We start from the raw sequence: 22,433 nt of genomic DNA, 5'->3' as shown, positions 1-22,433 counted from the left end.
CCCATAGGAGGAAACATCAATATGAACTAACCAGTACCCCCAGGGCTCCTTGGAACTATACCACCAATCAAAGAAAACACATGGTGGAACTTGTGGCTCTAGCTATATATGTAGCAGAGGATGGCCTAGTCAGTCATCAATGGGAGGAGAGGCCCTTGGTCCTATGAAGGCTCTAGGCCCCAGTATAGGGGAAGGCCAGGACCAGGAATGGTAGTGGGTGGATTGGGGAGCAGGGGGAGGGGGAGAGGATAGGGGATTTTTGGAGGGGAAACTAGGAAAGGGGATAACATTTGAAATGTAAATAATGAAAATGTCTAATAAAAAAAAGGAAGAAATAAAAGATTCCACTAAGAAGAAATCTCTTATGAAAGACGAGAAAGGATTGTGGGCCCTAAAGGGGATAGAAATTCCTCAGGAAGACCAACAGAGTCCACTAACCTGGACTCTTGGGGCTCTCAGAGACTGAGCCACCAACCAGAGAACATACACCGGCTGGCCCTAGGCCTTCCTGTAAATATGGAGCAGATGTGCAGCTTGATCTTCATGTGGGTCCCGAACAACTGGAGTGGGAGCTTGCCTGTACGTGGGTCTTCTAGCTGGGCTGTCTTGTCTGGCCTCAGTGGGAGAGGAAGCGCCTAGCATTGCAGAGACTTGAAGTGCCAGGGTTGGTGGAGGATACTCAGGGGGACCCCACCCTCTCAGAGGAGAAGAGGAGTGGGGATGGAGGGAAGGATTATAAGGGCCGGTGACCTGGAAGGGGGTCAGTGAGTGAGATGTAAAGTGAATAAGTTAAAATTTATAAATTAAATTAAAAAAGAAAAATAGCCAAAGATTGGTGCTGGAGACCATGCTTTTTGTCCTTTTTCCAGATACATTAGAGCTATCTGTATTGTCTACACAGCATGGATTTTTATTATTTTGTTATTTTTACCTAAAGTTATTTCTCTAGGGTAATGACAAACATGTTTAAAAACCTTTAAAGGTTTTTAAATTGTTCTATTACTGATCAAGTTGAGATTTCTTAAAATGCTATTTTTAATTTGAAATAAAAAAAAAGTCAACAAACTGCAAGCACCTGTTAATATGATTCTTAAATTTAAAAAAAGTATCATATGTTATGTGGTGGTTTGAATAAGAATGGCCTCCACAGGCTCATATTTGAATATACTTGAAATAGCTGGTCACTAGTTGGTAGAATGTGTGGGAAGGTTGGAGAGGTGCAGCCTTGTTGGATGAGATGTGTCACTGGGGATGGGCTTTCAAAAGCACAGGTCATTCCTAGTTAGCTCTCTCTGCCTTATGATTTTCAGGAAGCTTTAAAGAGGGGACATAATGTCTTAAAGCAGGGGCTTCTTCATGAGGGATGCTGGGATGGAGGAGAATAGGCCTATGTACATTGCTTCAAAGGGGCATGATACAAAGGCACATAGGGAGGGGCTCTTAAAGGAACAAGTTGGGACCAATCTTGCTGAGAATCAAAACAGGGCTGTCTGCGATGTGAGTACTTAGCTGCTCCTCCAGCCCTATGCCTTCCTGCTTCTATTCTCCCTGGCATGATGGTTATGGACTCAAACTCTGAAACTATTTGCCCACCAAAACAAACACTTTCCTTTATAAGTTGCCTTGGTCACAATATCTTACCACAGCAATAGAAATGTAACTAAGATATTATAAGAACATCTGGGTGTGGGGTGCATGACAGAACTTTAGAGGTTGAAGCAGGACTGCCCCAGTTACAGAGTGGCTGTTGTAGTCAAGGTTACAGTGTGAGATCTTGTCTTATATCCAACATCCTCAAAAACCTCCAAACAAACAAACAATAGAATCTTACAAGAAAACAACAGATTAAAGGGGAGCAATTCTCTTGTAAACAGTGTATAATAAAACAGTAGTTGTTGGCTAGGTTCACTAATTAATTGCTTTTAGTTATCTTTGACTTTTCCTCCTGTCTTCTGTTATGTTCTCTGCAGATTCTTTAACCACACCACTTTACTGGTGAATAGTTGCTTAGGTCTTGCTTCTGCATACAATTTTATCCCGAGAAAGAGCTTACAGATCTGTTTTAGTTAGGGTTTCTCTTGTTCTAATGAAACACCATGACCAAAAACAACTTACGGAGGACAAAGTTGAATCTGCTTTCACTTCCGTACCATAGTCCATCAGTGAAGGGTATCCTGGCAGGAACTCAAGCAGGACGGGAACTTGGAGGCAGGATCTGAAGCAGAGGCCTTGGAGGAGTGCTGCTTGCTTGCTCCTCATGGCTTGCTCATCCTGCTTTCTTAAAGAACCCAGGACCACCAGCTCAGGGCTGGTACCTCTCACAATGGCCTGGGCCCTTCCACATCAATCACTAATTAAAAAAAAATGCCTACAGCCTGATTGTATGGGGGCATTTTGTCAACCGAGACTCCCTCCTCTCAGATGACTCTACCTTGTATTAGGTTGACATAAATGTAGCTAACATATTTTCTTTGGCTTGAGAGCTTTGAGCATTCTTATAGATGATTTATAAAGGTCATCCATTGCTAGGGATGTTCTGTTCAGAACCAGACCCAACAAAGATCTCATCCCTTCCAAATCAGATTGTGGCATTCTGTAAGCAGATTTCTTCAACAGCCACTTATCACTTACAAAGTAAACATTCCCACTCAGTGCAGTGAGGTGAGAACACGCTTGAACACGTCCAGCTAAACCTGTGTGATACTGTGCGGCCTCTGACGAAATCAACAAGAACTTTTAGTCTTCTATACTCTTTTGCAAGTCCAAGTCACTACTGGCAAGTATTTAACAGAGGGTTTTGTACCCCTCAGGGCATTTACTATTCTTAGAACCTTTTAGAGACACAAGTTTCTAAGTACTCAGCTCAGTCCTATGCAGTACATAGTAGTCATACTTCCAACATGTAGGCTGTTGGCAGCCTCTTATTGTGGGCGCTTAACATGAATAAAGATCAATTTGACTTCTTTGAAAAGAACTGTGGTGGCATCTGATCCTTGAATGGCATTGTAGCACTTTCTTTTTATACAATGTATGAGCTTCTCTGGGTACCCTTGGGGCACTTGCCTTTTCAGCTCTTCCTAAGAAGCAGGGCATTCATCTATCATCTGTCTGTCCATCTATCTATCTATCTATCTATCTATCTATCTATCTATCTATCTATCTATCTATCTATCTATCTTCTATCTATCTGTCTATCTATGCATCTATATATCCATCTGTCTGTTTATCCATCTGTCTGTCTATTTTATGTCCTGATTGTAGTCTCCCCTTCCTCCTATTCTTTCCCAACCCCTCCATTTCCCTTCAGAAAAGGGCAGACCTATCATGGATAGTAAGAAAAAATGGCATATCAAGTTGCAGTGAGGTGCCAACAAGAAGCACCTCCTTTCCTATTAAGGCTAGAAAGGCAACACAGTAGGAAGACAAGGGTCCCCCAGATGGGCAGCAGAGTTGGGGATAGCCCCTGTTTCCACTGTTAGGAGTCCCACAGGAACACCAGTCTGCACAACAGTTACATACATGAAGGGGGCCTAGACCAGTGCCATGTATGCTCTCTCATTGGTTGTTTGGTCTCTGTTAGCCCCTATAAGCCCAGGTTAGTTCATTCTGTGTATTTTCTTCTGGTGTCTTGATCCCTCTGGCTTCTACAATCCTTCCTCTCCCTCTTCTAAGCTCTGCTTAGTGTTTGACTGTGGGTCTCTGCATCTGTTTTCATCAGTTGGGATGACGCCTCTCTGATGACAATTGGGCTAGGTACCAACATATGACTATAGTAGAATATCATTAATTTTTGGTTCTCTCCTCTCAAGTACTTTTTGTCTGGGGCTTTAGAACTCAGTCCAAAGATTCTGTTTCTGCAGATATCCAGGTGAATGTATGTGTCCCATGCTCTTAGTATCTGAGAGCCTTTTAAAAAATATATATCTTTTTAATTCTTTGGTGATATCATATTCATATATATGTATATGTATACATCTTTAGCCTATCCTCCTGATTCTCTTCAGACCTCTCTCTCTCTCTCTCTCTCTCTCTCTCTCTCTCTCTCTCTCTCTCTCTCTCTCTCTCTCTCTCTCTCCCCCCAGTTAGTGCTGTCTGTTGGAATGCTTGCTGATCTTGTTGGCTTGATCTTGTGCAGGTAGCACAGCCACAGTGAGCTAACAGGACCAGAGAGATTTCTGATTATGTTGGAGGAAGCTGCTGTGAACATAGTTGAGTAAGTGTCCATATGGTAGAATGGAGCATTCTTTGGGTATAAGCCCAGGAGTGGTATAGCTGGGTCTTGAGGTAGATCGATTCCCAAATTTCTGAGAAACTGCTATATTGATTTCCAAAGTGACTGTACAAATTTATATGCCCACCAGCATCCTTACCACATCCTCATCAGCATCAGCTGTCACTTTTGTTTTTGATCTTAGCTATTCTGACAAGGGTAAGATGGAATCTTAGACTCATTTTGATTTGCATTTCCCTGATGGCTATAGATGTTGAATATTTCTTTTAAGTGTTTCTCAGCCATTTGGGATTCCTCTCTTGAGGATTCTGTTTATTTGTACCCCATTTATAATTGGGTTACTTGGTTTTTTGATGTCTAGACTCTCGAGATGCCCCTCAACTGAAAAGTGGATATAGAAAATGTGGTACGTGTATACAAGGGAGTATTACCCAGCTGTTTAAAAAATAACATCATGAAGTTTTCAGGCAAATGGATGGAGCTCCAAAAAAAAAAAATCATTCTGAGTGAGGTAATCCAGACCCAGAAAGACAAACATGGTGTATACTCATTTTTAGCGGATATTAACTATAAAGTAAAGGAAGTAACGGAAAATCATGCTACAACATAGATCTGGAGAAGCTGTGTAATAACAAAAGATCGAGAGGGGACTCATGAATCTCCCTGGGAAGGGAAAAAAGAATTGATATGGAGGGTGGACTGGGGTTGGTGTGGATGGGAACAGGAGGGATCAGGATGCAGGAGGATGGAGGAGGAGAGATGTGGGAGAGATGAATGGAATTGGGGCATTTTAGGGGTGAGGTAGAAACCTAGGGCAATAGAAACTCCCAGGAATCTATGAGGGTGACCCTAGCAAAGACTCCTAATAAAGGAGGTACAGAACCTCAACCAGCCATCTTCAGTAACCAGGAGGGCTTCCCGTGAAGTGACTGGGACTCTAACCCAGCCATACAATCTTTGACCTAGATACAATTTGTCCAGCCTGTAAGATGTGCTATGGTAAAGGTGGTGAAGAACTTGTGGGAGTAGCCAACCATTGACTGGTCCAGCTTGAGACCTGTGCCAGGAGAGGGAGCCCACCCTGGACACTGCCTGGATGGTCAGGATCCTGAGGATAGCCCAGAGACCTAGGATAGTATCAAACACCACTGGGAAAAAGTCCATGCAACGATTCCTAAAGATATACACTCTGCTACACTCTTACACCAGAGCCTAGCATAGCTGTCATCAAAGAGGCTTCATCTAACAACTGATGGGAGTAGATGTAGAGGCCCACAGCCAAACATTAGGTGGAGTTCTGGGAATCCTTCCTAAGATGGGGAAGAATTGTAGGAGCCAAAGGGGTCAGGGATACGATAAGAAAAACCACAGAATCAACTAACCTTGGCTCATAGGGTCTCACAGAGACTGAACTGACAATCAGGGAGCCTGCATGTCTGACCAAGGTCCTCTGCATATTTGTTATGCTCATTCTTGTGGGACTCTTAACAGTGGGAGTGGGGGCTGTGTCTGAGACCTGTGGCCTGCTCTTGGAGTCCCTTTCTTCCTGCTGGGTTGCCTCATCCAGCCTTGATATGAGTGGAGGTGCCTAGTCTCATTGTCACTATCATGTTCAGTTGATATCCGCTAGAGGCCTGCCCTTTTCTAAATGGAAACACAGGATCTGGGAGAGAGAGGCAGTGAGGTGGAGAGACTGGGAGAAGTGGACAGAGGGGAAATTGTGGTGGGGAATGTAATATATTAGAAAAGAATAAGTAAAAAATAATTTTAAAAAGGACTGGGGAAGGTACATGGTAGATGTGTCACTAAAACGCAGGTGGTATCTCTCCAGACACTGCAGCCATCAATCTTTTGTTTTTTTCTCTCCTAACTCCCACATAAGGTCTGATTGCTCACTCTGGAATTTGTGTATATTTCTGCTGTCATTTGTGATCATTATACAACCCTTTCTGCTAATAATCAGAGTGAGTGGGTTATGAGACAGCCTCGCTTTTCAGGGAAAGGTCAGGGTCTTGCCAACAACTAGGAGAGCTGGAACCAGGACACTAAATGTTAAGAATCACTATAATTACCCCCAGAGATCCCTGGGACTAAACCACCAATCAAGGAAAATACATGGTGGGACTCATGGCTCTAGCTGCATATGTAGCAGAGGATGGCCTAGTTGGTCATCAATGGGAGGAGAGGCCCTTGGTTCTATGAAGGTTCTATGCCCCAGTATAGGGTGATGCCAGGGCCAGGAAGCAGGAGTGGGTGGGTTGGTGAGCAGTGGGACGTGTAGGAGATAGGGGATTTTCAGAGGGGAAACTAGGAAAGGGGATAACATTTGAAATGTAAATAAAGAAAATATCTAATAAAAAAAGAATCACTATCATTTCAAATAATGCAGATTCTTTACATTGGAAGAGGATTTAAATGAACTCCACAGCCAGTCCCATCTTTCTGGGGGTGAGGTTTCTGAGCCTCTGTACGGAGAATTGAAGCAGAGGGAACCTTACCAGACAAGCCTATGGAAAGGAGAGAGATCCACTGTCTGCTTAGTCAGGGCTACTTGAATTTCGGGGAATGTGAATTGTTTTAGAAAAGGGAATTGAAATATTAATATGAACCAGACAGTAAGACGTTTATTTATGGCTTATGTTAGGGAAAAATGCATGCGGTCAAAGGAGGTCTTTGGGGAATGAGGTCAGAGAGTTGCAGTTTGCTTAAGTTAAATAAATGTAATTTAAATAGTTAAATAGTAAAAATAAATTTAACGTGGCTCAGCTCCCTCTGAAGTCATCCACAGGCCAACCAGACCAGAAAGTAATCACTTCTGTTAGGTGCCATTAATCAAAATGAACTTTGAATGAGCCAGTTTAGGGGGTAAGAGTGAAAAAAACCAGACCCACAATCCACAGGAACCAATTAGACTGTGTCCAGCTTGCCTGACCTGGGACAGATGCATCTTCTGTGTCATCCTATAAGGAAAATTACATTTAAACAAACGGACTGTTTTTTGTTCTTATTTGTGCTGTTTTTTTTTTCTCTTTTTTTCTTCAGTCTCTTTCTGTCCATAAAGCCGTCTTCCTCTTTTCAATTCAGTGTTACAGAGTGTCTTAGTCAGGGTTTCTATTCCTGCACAAACATCATGACCAAGAAGCAAGTTGGGGAGGAAAGGGTTTATTCAGCTTACACTTTCCACATTGCTGTTCATCACCAAAGGAAGTCAGGACTGGAACTCAAGCAGGTCAGGAAGCAGGAGCTGATGCAGAGGCCATGGAGGGATGTTCTTTACTGGCTTGCTTCCCCTGGCTTGCTCAGCCTGCTCTCTTATATAACCAAGATTACCAGCCCAGAGATAGTCCCACCCACAAGGGGCCTTTCCCCCTTGACCACTAATTGAGAAAATGCCTTACAATTGGATCTCATGGAGGCATCTCCTCAACTGAAGCTCCTTTCTCTGTGATAACTCCAGCTGTGTCAAGTTGACATACAAAACCAGCCAGTATACATTCATTTCCGGATTTCCTAAAAAAAAAAAAAAAAATACCAGTTTGAATTCTTAGGTAGATCTGATATGATTTTTGTCCTTTGAAACTCACAAGACCTTTATCTTTTGAATACAGAAAACAGAAAGTAATTCCTTTTATTCTCCATCCTTCTTTCTCCCATTTCCCCGTGTTCTTTCTCTTGCCCACCCCTTCCCCACCCTGCCCCTTTTCTCTGTTGTCCTTTGTCCTTTACTCTGAGTGTAAGCAGTTTGAGCATGGATGTATAGGATGTGTGAGCAACCTAGGACACAGAGCTCTTGCTACAGCTACATCCCTAACCATCAGAATTATGACATCTGGGAAATCTACCTGCCTCGGGTGTGCTGTGGGTGTTCCAGACTGAGGGTGTGGGGGTAGGTGGGTGGAAACATCTGGTCCTATTTTGTAGTCTATGTTGATACTCTTTCAATCAAACACCCTGGTCAAGGTGTGGCCTCAGAACTTTCCACTGGTGAGAAAAGTAATGATGGAAAAAGAAATTTGAATCTTGAATTCATATAAAGGGGATTAGGCGTGTGAATATTGTCATTGGGATGCGTCTGGATTGCATACAAAGGGTCACAAGAAAGCTCTGGAAATAAGCTAGTTGGCTGGCTCACCAGGAAACAGTCCCACTGTTGATGCCTTCACTGTCATCTGAAGAACAAAGCAGGAACAGCTAAGAGAGGCCCAGCCCTGAAACTTGATCTTGCAGAATGAATGTTAAACTCTCTAATGAATGCTAACATAATTAAAAATATTCTCCTTGCATTTTCTTGTATGTGCGCACATGCATCTACTCGTGAGCGGTCAGGGACAATGTGTGGGAACTGTTTGTCTTCTTCCAGCGTGTGTGTCCGCAGGAATAGACCTCAGAGCTGCTCTGATGGCAAATGCCTTTACCTACTGAGCCATCTGATTGATGGGCCCAGGGGTGACCACGCTGTTGATGTGTTAGTCAGTTTTATAATGCAAAGTGCTGAGACAATTAGTTTGTCTCATGATGAAAAGTCTGATTTTTTTCTTCAAACCAGACAAAGCTTTAAAAACTAGACAGGTAGTAGAGAACTATGATTTCGTTTTCTCTTCAACCTCTGGAAAATATCCTATTCTCTTTTCATAACCAGCTCTCAATGTAACTTGTCAGGATGAAGAGGGGCTTCTCTCTTCTGGCTGCACTAGAAGCATTTTCTTCTTGCTTATGTTTTAGAATATTTTATAATTAAAAGCAAAATTAGTGTTTTGTTTCTGATTTTATTCTTGCAATAATAAGGGTCTTGCTTTGTTTCCATCCCCAGCTGTCCTCAAATCCTCAATCCTTCTGTTTTTATCTCTTTAAAAATTGCTTAAAAACTATTTTATGCATATTGTTATTTTTCCTGCATGAATGTCTGTCACATGTAAGTGTTGAGCTATCTATTATGTCCCTGAGTTCACCTTCTAAATGCTGGGATTGTAAGCATGTGTCACAGTGCCTTGCTGATATATGTATGTGTATGTGTATGTGTATGTGTATGTGTATGTGTATGTGTATGGGTATGGGTATGGGTATGGGTATGGGTATGGGTATGGGTATGGGTATGGGTATGGGTATGGATATGGATATTTTTTGAGACAGGGTTTCTCTGTGTAACCCTGGCTGTCCTGAAACTCTCTCTATATACTAGGCTAGCCTTGAACTCCCAGAGATCCACCTGTCTCTGCTTCCCAAGTGCTGGGATTAAAGGTGTGGACCACCACGCCCAGCTCAGGAGATGCATGTTTAACAGTTACTGCACTGCATTGGCCAACAGCCTCAACTTTCTAGCTCCAGTTGTCCGTCATCTCAGATGGTCTGACTGCAAACATTGCCTCCATCCGGCTCCTGTCTGCAAAGCTGTGTGTGGTACCCTGTCCCAACCCATCAGCCCCTGCTGCTCCCAGGATCATTTGTTGAGTCTGTCCTCACTAGCTTCATGGTCCCTGGATCTGTGTCTCATCAGTCACAAGAGAAGTGCTGGAGGCCTTCACCCCATGTTCTGTAAGTCTCCAACTGTCCGCTGCTTCCTCCTCAGAACCCTGCTGGTTTTTCGCAAGAGCTGATCAAAATTTGTGAGTATGTTTAATATTTTGTTTGTTTTTTTTTTAGTTGTAATCTTGCCAACCATCAGATTTATTTATGTACAAGTTCAGAGATTTTTTTATTTTGTGAAAAAAAAATTCTGGAAAGAAGTGTGCAGGAGAGCTAATGGGCTAAAACATTAATGCATTGTGGGGAGGTTGTAACGTTGCTGGTTCAGAGGCCAGATGCTATTAATCTTGAGCAGTCTTCACCCTACTTACTGAATTCCTTGGCTACCTCCGTATCAGACCCAACGTCCTGATAAACAGATTCAAACATTCACAATGTATTATCTTAAAGCCCTCTTCTTCACCAATCAAAGAGCTAAGAATACAGTCAGATAACTTCCCAGGCTCACCTGCCTGGCTGCAACCTGCTCTTCTGATGGCCCTACCAGTATGTTTTCAGATTGCTTTGATTTATGTCTTTCTTTGTTCTATTATTATAAAGCTGTTTCCACTTTGGAAGACAGGCAAGTGGGGTGACCCAAATACGTGCTTTTCCAGGCCATGGTCAGTCAAATTTGGCTGCAGGGTAAGCTACATTTCATTTCCTTTGAGGTGAGAACTATGGGGTTTTGCATGTGTGTTTGTTGACAATTCCAATTTTTGTCTCATTAGTTTTCTTCCTTATCAAATCTGACTGCTGGCATACAGTAGGATAATTTTATTTTCCAAATGTTCAAAGATAAGAGAATTTTACAAACAACCCCAGAATGCCTGTCACCGAATCTGTTATAATTTTCATCCGCTATTTGGTCATTTCTCTTTATTCACTTTACCTATGTGTGTTAATGCCTGGTTAGCCTTCCACGAATCTGCCATGTGGATGAAGGTTACTCCTTAGGCCCACAGTCAGAAGCTCCTCATGTTGAGGTGCCTGATACACAGGCCAAGCTTGCTTGTCCAGAGCTTGGCGAGCTGAATCATACTCTGTGTGATGGCTGCCTGTTAATACTTGTACCAACTACCTGGCCAGACACTGGGCCTTCAGAAACAAGGATGAAGGATGATGCTGACTTCTGGAAGCACACTACTTATAGGACCCACGTGAGTTAGTGAAAGAAAAGGGAGAAATAGAAAATGTGTTAGTGATTTATCTTTTATATGAAATGTAGACTAATCAGTGATGCTATGTTAAACTCTGTGTCTTCTTGGCATTTTGTGTTGTTGTTATACAATTAGGTAAAGCAGGTTTGGATATATATATATATATATATATATATATATATATATATATATATATATATCCCCTCAGCCAATACCAAGGACAGAACATTTTATGAGTCCTAGTTTACTCAGTGACCAACACTATGATCCCCTGGAACCTTGAACTCTTTGGATTTCCTTGTTTCAAAGTTCTAAGCACACCATTGAACTAATCATATAGTGGAAGCAAAGGAAAAGCACACAGAAAGTGTTTCTGGTCCAGGCTGTTTGTGCTCAAAGTGGGAACAATGCTGTCAGGTCTGGAGCATCAGCAGTCAGGCAGGTGTGGCTTTCTTCTTCCCACCATACACTGGTAGCTTTTAAAACCCAAACGAAACAAAACCAACCAACCCAACCCAAAATTCCAAACCTGTTGCTTCTATTTTTTGACTCTGTATTTACTATTTTTGATTGTTCAGAAACAAAGGTTACCTTTGATGTGACACCCAGGATGATTTTTTAAAATAATTCTTATCACGTTCTCCTCTGTCTATTGATGTTTGTTTTAAGTCTTAGTTTTAGAAGGAGCTCTTAAACTGGAAGAAGGTCAGAGCAGTATCTTTGTGACTGAATTCTAAGAATATGGAAAGGTGTTGAATCACTGTGAACTCTGAATGCATTCAAGGGCATCCTTAACTGTTAACTAAATGTGAAAGCAATGGTTCCAAGAAGGCAAGAGGGCTGGGTAAACAGAGCCCCCCATGTAGGGCAATAAAGCAGCAGCTAGGATGTGAGTTTCATGTATTTCTGACGAGGTTCCTGTCCTGGAACACATGACCATGACACCGCATAGAAAGGTCTGTGACAATCAGTCACATAGGGACAGTGCCCGAAGCCCCTTCACATGCAAATAAGGCATCCTTAACATCCCAGACCAAGCCAATAGAAAGCATTTCTGCTCTTAGATCCCAACTCACCCCAAAATGTATATAAGACCCTGTCCACAAGGAATGAAACACACACAAGTTATCTCATCAAAGACCATTTGAGAGCATCTGTCGTATAGAGAGCCTTAGCATTTTGGGGAGGAGAAATTCTCTCTGGAAGCTATTGCCACTGTCATTTCCTGCTCGGTGGCCCCAACCTGGGATCCTAGCTGCCTACTCTGGAGCAGCAGCTGCCTTGGAAGAAGAGACCTGGCAGCTCACCTAGATCCCGCCCCTTCAGAGAGTGCAAGTCTTTGGCCTCTTCAACAGGGCTAGAGCCCCACAGATCTCTGCAGACCATGTCTGCAACTGGTGCTCAATGTGGGGTCCTTGACTTCCTTTAGGGTTACATAGATAGCATATTCCTTATGTTGGTGATATGACAGCTATATCATACTCCTGTCAGCAGGCCCTTGTTGGTATCTGCCTAGTGACTGGGTTTGGTGGTTGTTTATGGGGTGGATTCCCCAAGCGGGGCAGTCTCTGGTTAATCTTCATGGTCTTGTTTTGTTTTGTTTTGGTTTGGTTTTTCAAGACAGGGTTTCTCTGTTCAGTCCTGGCTGTTCTGGAACTCACTCTGTAGACCAGGCTGGCCTCAAACTCAGAAATCCACCTGCCTCTGCCTCCCGAGTGCTGGGATCAAAGGAGTGTACCACCCCTGCCCAGCTATTCATTGTCAACTTAATTTGATTTAGAGCCACCATAGAGACATCTCTGAGTATGTCTATAAGGATGTTAATAGAACGTTCTAACTGAATTTGAAAGGCCCACCTTGAAATGGACAACGCTATTCCTTGGAGTAGGGTCCTGGGTTGAATAAGAAGGAGACAACGGACCAATCACCAGCATCCAATGCCCTCTGCCTCCTGACTGTGGCTTCAGTGTAACTAGCTGCAGTATGCTCCTGCTGCCATACCTTCTCTACCACCATGTGCTGGGCCTCCCAACAGGGAGCCTGGAGAAGCTCTGCCTTCCTGAAGCTGGTCCTGTCACATGTCCCATCACATCAATAAGAAAAGTCATGAGTTTTATTCTATCATTGTGAGATTCATTTCCCTGTCAGATTAGGAAGGAGGCACCTGGGGAGTGTGCGCTGTAGTGTACCGTGAAAAAAGGAAAAGCATGTCCAAACTGGGCATTATAAAAGTAAACTTCATTTTATTTTGCAAAAATCAGTAAGTATATATTTCATATCTGGTTTCTCTTTAAAATGTACATTTTGTGTTTTTTTTTAAACAGACATGCTGGTTGATTTTTGCCAAATATCTTTCTTTGGCTGTCTCCTTGGAATATTTCTCTCCTAAAACAAAGGTGCCAATATTGTCCAAAGCCGGTTTATTTATTTATTTATTTTACCAGAATCACTAATGTTAATATTTATTGAGAGGAAAGAAACGCTGCAAGGCTTGGTCTTTGGCTCTTATGTTTGACTCAGCACTATAATTAAAATCTTACATCTGCTTTGAAGATAAACATTTTGAGAGAAATTTAATAAGTCTTGTTTCTGCTGTGCAAAGGAGCTGCTGTATCAAAGCCTTTAACTGGAGCTCCCGACTCCCCGCTGTCTGGCTATTACTTCCAGCCTATTTATTAGCTTTTCTTCCTGTAGCCTAGGACACACAGCTTCCCTTCCTTTCACCGAAGGCACAGCAAAACAACAATCTCTCTTTTTCTGTCTCCAGCATCATGGAAAGTGGGGCGTGATCAAAAGTCACAGTATCGGAATTTGCTTTGATTATCCTTTGTTTCTTAAACTTAAATTATTCTCTAGTATAATAGTTATTTGTTTACCTAGAAAAAAAATCATTCCTTTAAAGCTGTAATAAAGCCAGATTTCAGGAGCATTTGAAACGATGCTGAAACAAAATCTGAAGAAAAGATAACTGACTCTGGCCTGTTACTTTAAACTAAAAGAATTTTAGCTAAAGCAAAGAAAAAATTTAAAAAAGAAGAAGAAACGAATTTTAGGTATTAGCTATTTCCCAGAAAATAAGACTTTAAAGGTTCATCTATTTATTCCCATCTTTTAATAAATTGTAAACAAGTACAGGGTACTTTTGACGGTAGCCTATGAAGAATACTTTTGTAACATGTCCTTTAGTATAGAATAATATGAACAGCGTAGTGTAAGTATGACCTTGTCATGTCTCTTATAAGCCTATTTTTCCAGAAAAGTTTTATTTCAAAGCATCCTGATTTCAAAAGAAATCTAAAGCCATAGAGTTGAGCAAATGTGGGCTAGGGGGTTAAAGTCATTGCCTTTTCTATCACCTGATGCACAATGTTGCATGTACAAAAGCAAGTGGGGGAAAAACCTATCTCATACTCCAGGCAGGATGTGCGGGACAGTGCATAGAGAGAGTGCTGGTCAGGTCAGAGGTGAAAGATGATACAGTCACCCAAGTCAGTAAGTTGTAAGCAACGTGAATACATTATGCCATTTCACAGAATTCAGATGAGATCAGTTAGAAATGGAACTGTCATATCCACATATTTTGGAGAAAAATTCCCAAGCCAGGCGGATGTGGATGGGGATGAAGACATAGGCAGTGTATACCACCATAGCCACAATGGTTAGTATGATGGTGTTGAACATCGATTGTTCCCAAGGCTCCATGACAGCACAGCAGGTGATGATTTGGTATTGATAATAGAGCCAGGCAAAATACTCCTTCACACGCTTGAAATCCATGGTTCTTCCTTAAGCCGTGAAAAGTCTGCCTGTTAAAGAGAACAACAAGACAGAAGACGAAGTAAGAAACCCAACATATAGCCTTCTGGTAATTCACAGCAAAAACCTACTGTCTCATAACCTGGAAATTTGGCCATTTTCAGGCAACAGGTATCCATGTCAGTAGTCCTAATATGAACTTTGAGTGCTAAGTTTTTAATAGGTTTACTGTGGCTTTAAAAACATCATATGAATTGCCCCCCTTCCCTCCCCTCCTCTCTCCCTCCTAGATTCCTCTCTCCATCTACTTCCCAGAGATTATTCGCTTCCTCTACTGAGCATCCACACTTTGGTGTGCTTTTCTTTTTTTCTTGGGTTTCATGTGGTATGAGTTGTATCATGGGTATTCCGAACTTCTTTTTGGCTAATATGCACTTACATACCATGTGTGGGGTTTTTTTTTGTGTGTGTGTGTGACAGGGTTACCTCACCCACAATGATATTCTCAAGTTCCATCCATTTGCCTGTGAATTTCATGAAATCATTGTTTTTAATGGCTGAGTAGTACTCCATTGTGTAAATGTACCTCATTTTCTGTATCCATTCCTCTGTTGAGGGACATATGCATTGTTTCCAGCTTCTGGCTATTATAAATAAGACTGCTATGAACATAGTGGAGCATGTGTCCTTGTTATATGTTGGAGCATCTTTTGGGTATATGCCCAGGAGTGGTATAGCTGGGTCCTCAGGTAGAACTATTTCCAGTTTTCTGAGGAACCACCAGACTCATTTCCAGAGTGGTTGTACCAGCTTGCAAATCACACCAGCAATGGAGGAGTGTTCCCCTTTTTCCACATCCTCACCAGCATCTTCTGTCAGCTGAGTTTTTGATCTTAGCCATTCTGACTGGTGTGAGTTGGAATCTCAGGGTTGTTTTGATTTGCATTTCCCTGATGACTAAGTATGTTGAACATTTCTTTAAATGGTTCTCAGCCATTTGGGAGTCTTCAGTTGAGAATTCTCTGTTTTACTCTGTACTGCATTTTTAATAGGGTTATTTGGTTCTCTGGAGTATAACTTTTTGAGTTCTCTGTATATTTTGGATATTGGGCCTCTATCGGATGTAGGTTTGGTAAAGATCCCAATCTGTGGGTTGCTATTTTGTCCTATTGACAGCGTCCTTTGCCTTTCAAAAGCTTTTCAATTTTATGAGGTCCTATTTGTCAATTCTTGATCTTAGAGCATAAGCCATTGGTGTTCTGTTCAGGAAAATTTCCCCTTTGACAATGTATTTGAGGTTCTTTCCCATTTATATGGGAGGAGATGGGGGAGAAGTACAGAGGGTCAGGAATTTGAAAGTAGGCATGTAGCAGTGGGGGAAAGGGAACTGGGGGTAGCTACTAGAAAGTTCCAGATGCCAGGGACCCAAGAGGTTCCCAGGACCCAACAGGGAGGACTTAGCCGAAATACCCAACAAAGGGGAGATAGAACCAGTAGAGACCATATCCAGTGGATAGGCATGGTCCCCATTGAGGGATGGGGCCACCCACCCACCCACTGAAAAATATTAATCCAGAATTCCTTCTGTCAAAAGGAAATGCAGGGACAAAGAGTGAAGCAGAAACTGAAGGAAAGGCCATCCAGAGACTACCCCACCTAAGGATCCATTCCATCTGCTGACACTAAACCAGACACTATTGCTGATGCCAAGAAGTGCTTACTGACACAGGCTGGTATAGCTGTCCCCTGAGAGGTTCTGTCAAATACAGAGGCAGATGCTCACAGTCAAATATTGGATTGAGCACGGGGACTGCAATGGAGGAGTTAGGGGAAGGACTAAAGGAGCTGAAGGAATTTGCAACCACATAGGAAAAACAACAATACCAACCAACCAGACCCTGCAAAGCTCCCAGGGACTAAACCACCAACCAAAGAGTACACATGGAGAAACCCATGGCTCCAGTTGGATGTGTAGCAGAGGATTGCCTTATCTGGCATCAAAGGGAGGGGAGCCCCTTGATATTGTGGAGGAGGCTTGATGACCCAGGACAGGGGAATGCTAGGCTACTGAGGCAGGAGTGGGAGGGTGGGTGGGGAGCAACCCTTATAGAGGCAGCAGGGAGGGAGGAGGGGATATGGGCTAATAATGGAGATGCATCCCTAAAAGCACAGAATGAGTTCAAAGTAACAGACAGACACACACAGACACACAGACATACACACACACACACACACGCACACCACTTAGTATACTTAACCTATTGAACACCAAGATTTAGCCACATAGTTCTTGAAACAGTAGCACAGAACTGCCTGGAAACTGTGGCTCATTGCTGCTATCAGGGTCACCAGAGTGTTACATGATATAGTAAAGGCCAGAAAAGGATCAAGATTCAAAATAGGGAGTATGGTTTATACTGGTCATGTACCACAATAAACACTGAAATATCACTTTGAGACTTCAGTTAGTTGAGTACTGTAGATACATGACCGCATGTTTTGATGGTAAAGAGCATACTCAGTCTGTCCCCTGAGGGAGCATCAGAAACCTTTGAATGGACTGATCTAGATTTCTCTGGGTCTTCATTTCCTACTGATCCTGTTGTATACAGTTTTGATGTAGTATGTCTTGGCTTTGATCACAGATCTGTGTCAAGTCTCATGAGGCCTTCCAGTGAATCACTGGGCATGTGAGTAGTTTGGGGGACTTCCAAAAACAAGTGAGAAGCCCAGATCAGCCTCTTAACCTTTCCATTCTTTCCACATGGAAGGATACAGTCTTCAAGGCATGTACCATTTTGGATGCACAGACAGACTCTCAAAAGCTGCCAATCTGATAGCACCTTGGTTTTGGACTTTTCAGTCATAGAACCGTGAAAAAATTGTTATTTAAGTTCAATACTCTTAAGAACTTTGTTAGAACAGCCCAAAATGAACCAAGGAATATACTCCTGTCAAAAATCCAACATCTATTCACAAAGTCCTGGGAAGACTAGAGAAACATGGGCTATATCTCAACATAATAAAGACAACCTACAGGTAGCTTATATCCTATCACCCCAAATAAAGAAAAACTCACAAGTATTTCCACTAAAATCAAGAACAAAACAGAATGGTTCATTTTCTCCATTCCTATTCAACATAGTACTTGAAGTCTTTGCTAGCACAGTAAGACAAGAGGAGATAAAGAGGATACATGTAGGAAAGGAAAAAGTCAAAGTAGTGTAGTTTGCAGATGATAAGATTGTATGCATAAAACATCCTAATGTTTGCCAGAAATCTGCCACTACTAATAAACACACTCAGCAAATATCAGCAGGATATAGAATGGACACACAAAACCAGTGGCTTCATTTGCACAAATGACAAATGAAGCAAGAAAGAATGACTCACAATGACCTCAACAACAGCAACAAACCACAACTGAGCTGAGAGAGAGAGAGAGAGAGAGAGAGAGAGAGAAATTTCAAGTGGAAGTGAAAAACTTGTGCACTGAGAATCCTGAGACAACAAAGAAAAAGAAATTGAAGATGAGGCAAAGATTTCCCATTGGCAGGGTTAACAGGGAAAATTGCCATCCTACCAAAAGCTTTCTACAGATCCAATACATTCCCCACCAAAACTCTAATGTGGTTCCTCCCAGAAATTGAAAACACTCATCATAAATTTCATATGGAAATACAAAAGACCCATGATACATAAAACAATCCGGAACAACCAATAACTGCTGGGGCTAGCAGTACCCCATATTTCAAATTATATTACAGAGTTATAGTAATAAAAGCAGCCTGGTACTGACATAAAAACATAAAAATAAAATGAAAATGTAATGATCGAGGACCTAATAAAAGATTAAGGAAAAGAAACAACCTTAGTCCCATCCATGAGAGAAGCCTTCGTGATCACCTTGTTTTCAAGGAAGCCTCCCCTGTCTCTGCAGTGCTAGCTGGCCTGTGAAATTCCAGGAGAGACTCCTGTCTCCATCTCCCATCTGGCCATAGGACTGCTGAGATTACAGATGCCCGTGATCACATCTGGCTTCACATGTGGATTCCAGGGATCAGCCTGAGGTCACCAGGCTTGTATAGAAAGTGCTTTTACCCACTCTCTGGTCCCTAACTGAACCTCTTAGTACTACCACACTGCAGATTAGGTTTGACATGCAGTTTAGAAGGGATGGGAGCGTTCAAACTGCAACACAATGATAATTTCAATGGGCAAGACTATCTCAGAAACCGAGCTTTCCCGGAATAGAAACAGCAACAGGGTGAGCACCAATACCTGAGGTCTGGCAGTCATGCTAGACAACCTAATATCTAAAACATCTTACTCTTAGCTAGCCATAGTTGCTTCCCTCTAACTACTTAGAATTTGAGATATGGCTAGGCGATTGGTGGAGGGTCCTAGGGTTTACTTATTAGGGATTTAGTGGCAGATGGTGCTGGGTGAAGGCAAATGGCTTAGCCAGATACACCTCTTCTCCTTAAGGAGTGTAGACTAGTTGGAAAGACAGATCTTAAACAGTTAGTACAAACCAATACATAATTGTCAATCATATTAAGTGCCCTGAAGGGAAAGTATAGTGTTCAAGGAGCATTTGTAAACCTGATCCAGTGTGAAGAAGAGATTAAATGTCAGGGATGATTAAAGCCCTACCAGAGAGTAAGGGAAATGAGGAAGGGAGAACAGGGAGGCAGGGGAGAGGACTCACAGAAAGGTCAGAGGTGGGAGGTAGCTTGGGAAGCCAAGCATCCAGGGAAGAGGATGGGTAAAATCGATGAGACTAAAGCAACGCCTGATGCGAGTACAAGGCCAACAGTGGGAGAATGGAGTTAGACAGGCTAATTATTTGTCCTTTAACCTATGATCCCGAGGTGTCCCAGAGGTTATTGACAGGAAGGAGGGTGCACTGTTAGGAGGGAGGGGCTAAACTCACATACAGGGCACAGTACATCCTAAAGCCAAGGTGAAGTGGGCTTGCACAGCGACCACTTTGGAAGCTCTACACCTCAGTTCTCCTTGAGGGTAGTGCCTATTCAGAAGCACCCATATATTGAATATTTCTAAAAATCTGTAAATCTCTTTTCAGCTTTATTAATGAGATAATATTGTTCATTCAGGAATATCATTGACTTTTCTTCCTACTATTGTGGTTCTTACAAAATGCACTAATCAATCTCCTAGCTGATTTTTTTTCCTTTAAAATTAACTTTGTACTTGGGAAGCCATAGCAGACAATAATGACAGCCTTTTGGGAAACCCTGAGCCTTGGAAAGTATGGTATAGTAGGTGTCTAGCATTTAAAGCTGCTGAAAGCCAAACAATCATTAGAGAATTATCAGATAAAAATCATATGAACATATATGGGAAAATCATATAGCATATCTGTTACATCAGAGACAGACATTTTGACCAAAAATGCCACAATGGCTTAGAAATGGAAATTTAAATTTTACTTTCATGCTAAGAACAAAACATTAAATTTATTGACTACTTCCAAAATATCTCATTTCTCAGTCCTCTAAATTGCCAGTTTGACCTGTGAAAATGCTTTTATAGAATTGTTTTCTTGGTGTTTGTGTATTTGTGTGCGTGCGTGCGTGCATGCACGGGCATGCAAGGGTACCTATGGAGGCCAGAAGAAGGTGCTCAGTCCCCTGAAGCGAGTTATAGGCAGCTGTAAGTTGCTTGACATGGTCCTGGGGATGGAACCTCAGTCCTCTCTCTGCAAGATCAGCAAATGCTTACTCACTGAGCCACCTCTCCAGCCCCAGTGAACTCTGTTTGTATCATCCTGTCTCATTTTAATCTCAAGAGGTCTAACAGTTCACAAAAGGTATTGATTCTTTGATTTTTCTTTTCTCTGGATTCTTCTTTTTCATTTATTGATGAGAAGAAAATTGAAAGATTGTTTATTCACCATTTCCTATTATTAAAAGGTGAGAAGAAAGAGCCATCTGCTGCAATTTATTGTAGAATATGCACTATTTTTAGGGTCTAGATTTATTTTGGTAATCTATTTCTCCTTCCTTGTGAGTCTATTTTGTATCTCCTAAGAGACAATATGTACAGTGAGAGAGAGAGAGAGAGAGAGAGAGAGAGAGAGAGAGAGGGCGCAAGCCACCACCACTCTAGACAATGTGCTGAGTCATATCGTGGGAGAATTCATTAACTCATGGAACAGAGTAATTTAAGTAGAGCTATATGGCCTCTGATTAGCAGTGGCCTCAGGAGGACATGCTCTGTTCCAGAAGGTACTGCAGGCCAGACAGGGAAATTCTTTTGGACCATGTAGCAGCCATGCCATGCATGAGGGGCTGGGAATGAACATGATGGAGACAAAAGGGGTATGGAAAAAACCACCAGGAAGAATGCTGAAAAAGATGCTGAATTTGGGGGAAACCATGACACAAATACAGTGAAATAGTTATCTGTAGTCACCTAGAACTAGATTTTACACACACACACACATGCACACACAGAGACACACACAGACATATATACAGGCACACAGACACACACACACACACACACACACACACACAGACAGATACACCCACATACACACAGAGACACACAGAGACACACACAGAGACATGCACAGACAGACACAAAAACACAGACAGACAGACAGACAGACAGACAAACACACACACACACACACACACACACACACACACACACACACACACACACACACACACACACTAGACAATAGCCAGAAGCTGATGTTGAGTATCTTCTTCAAGCTGCTCTCCATGTTTTTTTGGGGGTAGGGTTTCTCACTGAACCTGGAGGTGGTTGACTCGGCTAGATTGGCTGGCCAGTGAGCTCCAGGGCTCTGTTTCCCTTCACTTCCTCTGCACGGGGCTTATAAGTGTGTGCCCATGCTTAGCTTTTATTTGAGTTCTAGGGATCTGAACTCTGTTCCTTGTGCTTATACGGGGCGTACTTTGCTGACTGTGCCACCTTTCCAGCTCCTCCAGTAGACATCTTAAAGCCTTAAAGGTTCACAATAAGATTCAAAATTAACATGATAACGTATATTACCTAATGCCGTTTCCTAGAGATGATTAAAAAGCAGGACTGGGAATGTCTGCTTTGTCCGTGCCTGCTGTGAATATACTTCTTTCGACTTGCATGCCTTTCTAATGATGGCTACCCATACTTGGGAAAAGGGAGAGTTTTTTGTTTTTATGTTTAAAAAAAAAAAACATTTCCATCTACCACTGTGTGATGCTGCCTGCCACTGAGTGAGTGTTGGGAGGTTCTGGGCTCTGGGGGAAGGGGGATGATTAGCTCATGATGGCAGAGCCCAGGAAATTGCACCCCGATGAAAGAGACCCCAAAGAATCCTTGTTCCACTGCTATGTGAAGACAAGGTAAAAGGACAGCCATGAATGTTCTCCTCATATGACACTGTGTCAAATGGAGACTCAGCCTTGGACTTCCCAGCCTTGAAAACTAGAGGAGTGGATTTCTGTTGCTGATAATCTCCAGTCTACACTGTTACTGCAGCCTGTGCTGTGAGGCTACCTGGTCTCAGCACCATCCCGTTTCCTGAGACCGTATTCACCCCTTCCTTACGTAAGATTTTTTTTCCTGACAATCTATAGTTCAGGTTCTTGTCTGACAACAGAAGGTTTCTAAGCACATTTGTTACAAGTCTTACTGGGAACTGGTAAAATCTAAGGTTCTCATCGGTAATGTGTATCTTAGTATGGCTGACAGCTCCAACACAGAGTTTTTGCCAGGTTAAGGTTGAGGATTATTAGGGATTTGGG

At 42.3% G+C, this 22,433-nt stretch overlaps 1 protein-coding gene across 3 annotated transcripts in view; it reads right to left on the bottom strand.

Annotated features, from left to right (window-relative positions):
- Window positions 1–13,181: 13,181 nt before the first annotated feature.
- Window positions 13,182–22,433, bottom strand: part of Sptssb (serine palmitoyltransferase small subunit B) — a 34,212-nt gene continuing 24,960 nt past the window's right edge. For all 3 annotated transcript variants that reach the window (XM_029474912.2, XM_029474913.2, XM_021158890.3), the window contains one exon: window positions 13,182–14,699. In XM_029474912.2, coding sequence (XP_029330772.1) covers window positions 14,440–14,670 — 231 coding nt within the window. In that variant the 5' untranslated portion in view covers window positions 14,671–14,699 and the 3' untranslated portion in view covers window positions 13,182–14,439. The remainder of the gene's footprint in view (window positions 14,700–22,433) is intronic.

Source organism: Mus caroli, unplaced genomic scaffold (genome assembly GCF_978045245.1).
Source record: "Mus caroli unplaced genomic scaffold, Mus_caroli_1 scaffold_3, whole genome shotgun sequence".
NCBI lineage: Eukaryota > Metazoa > Chordata > Mammalia > Rodentia > Muridae > Mus > Mus caroli.
The sequence above is the reverse complement of the archived record's forward strand: the minus strand, read 5'-3'. Positions and strand labels throughout refer to the sequence as shown.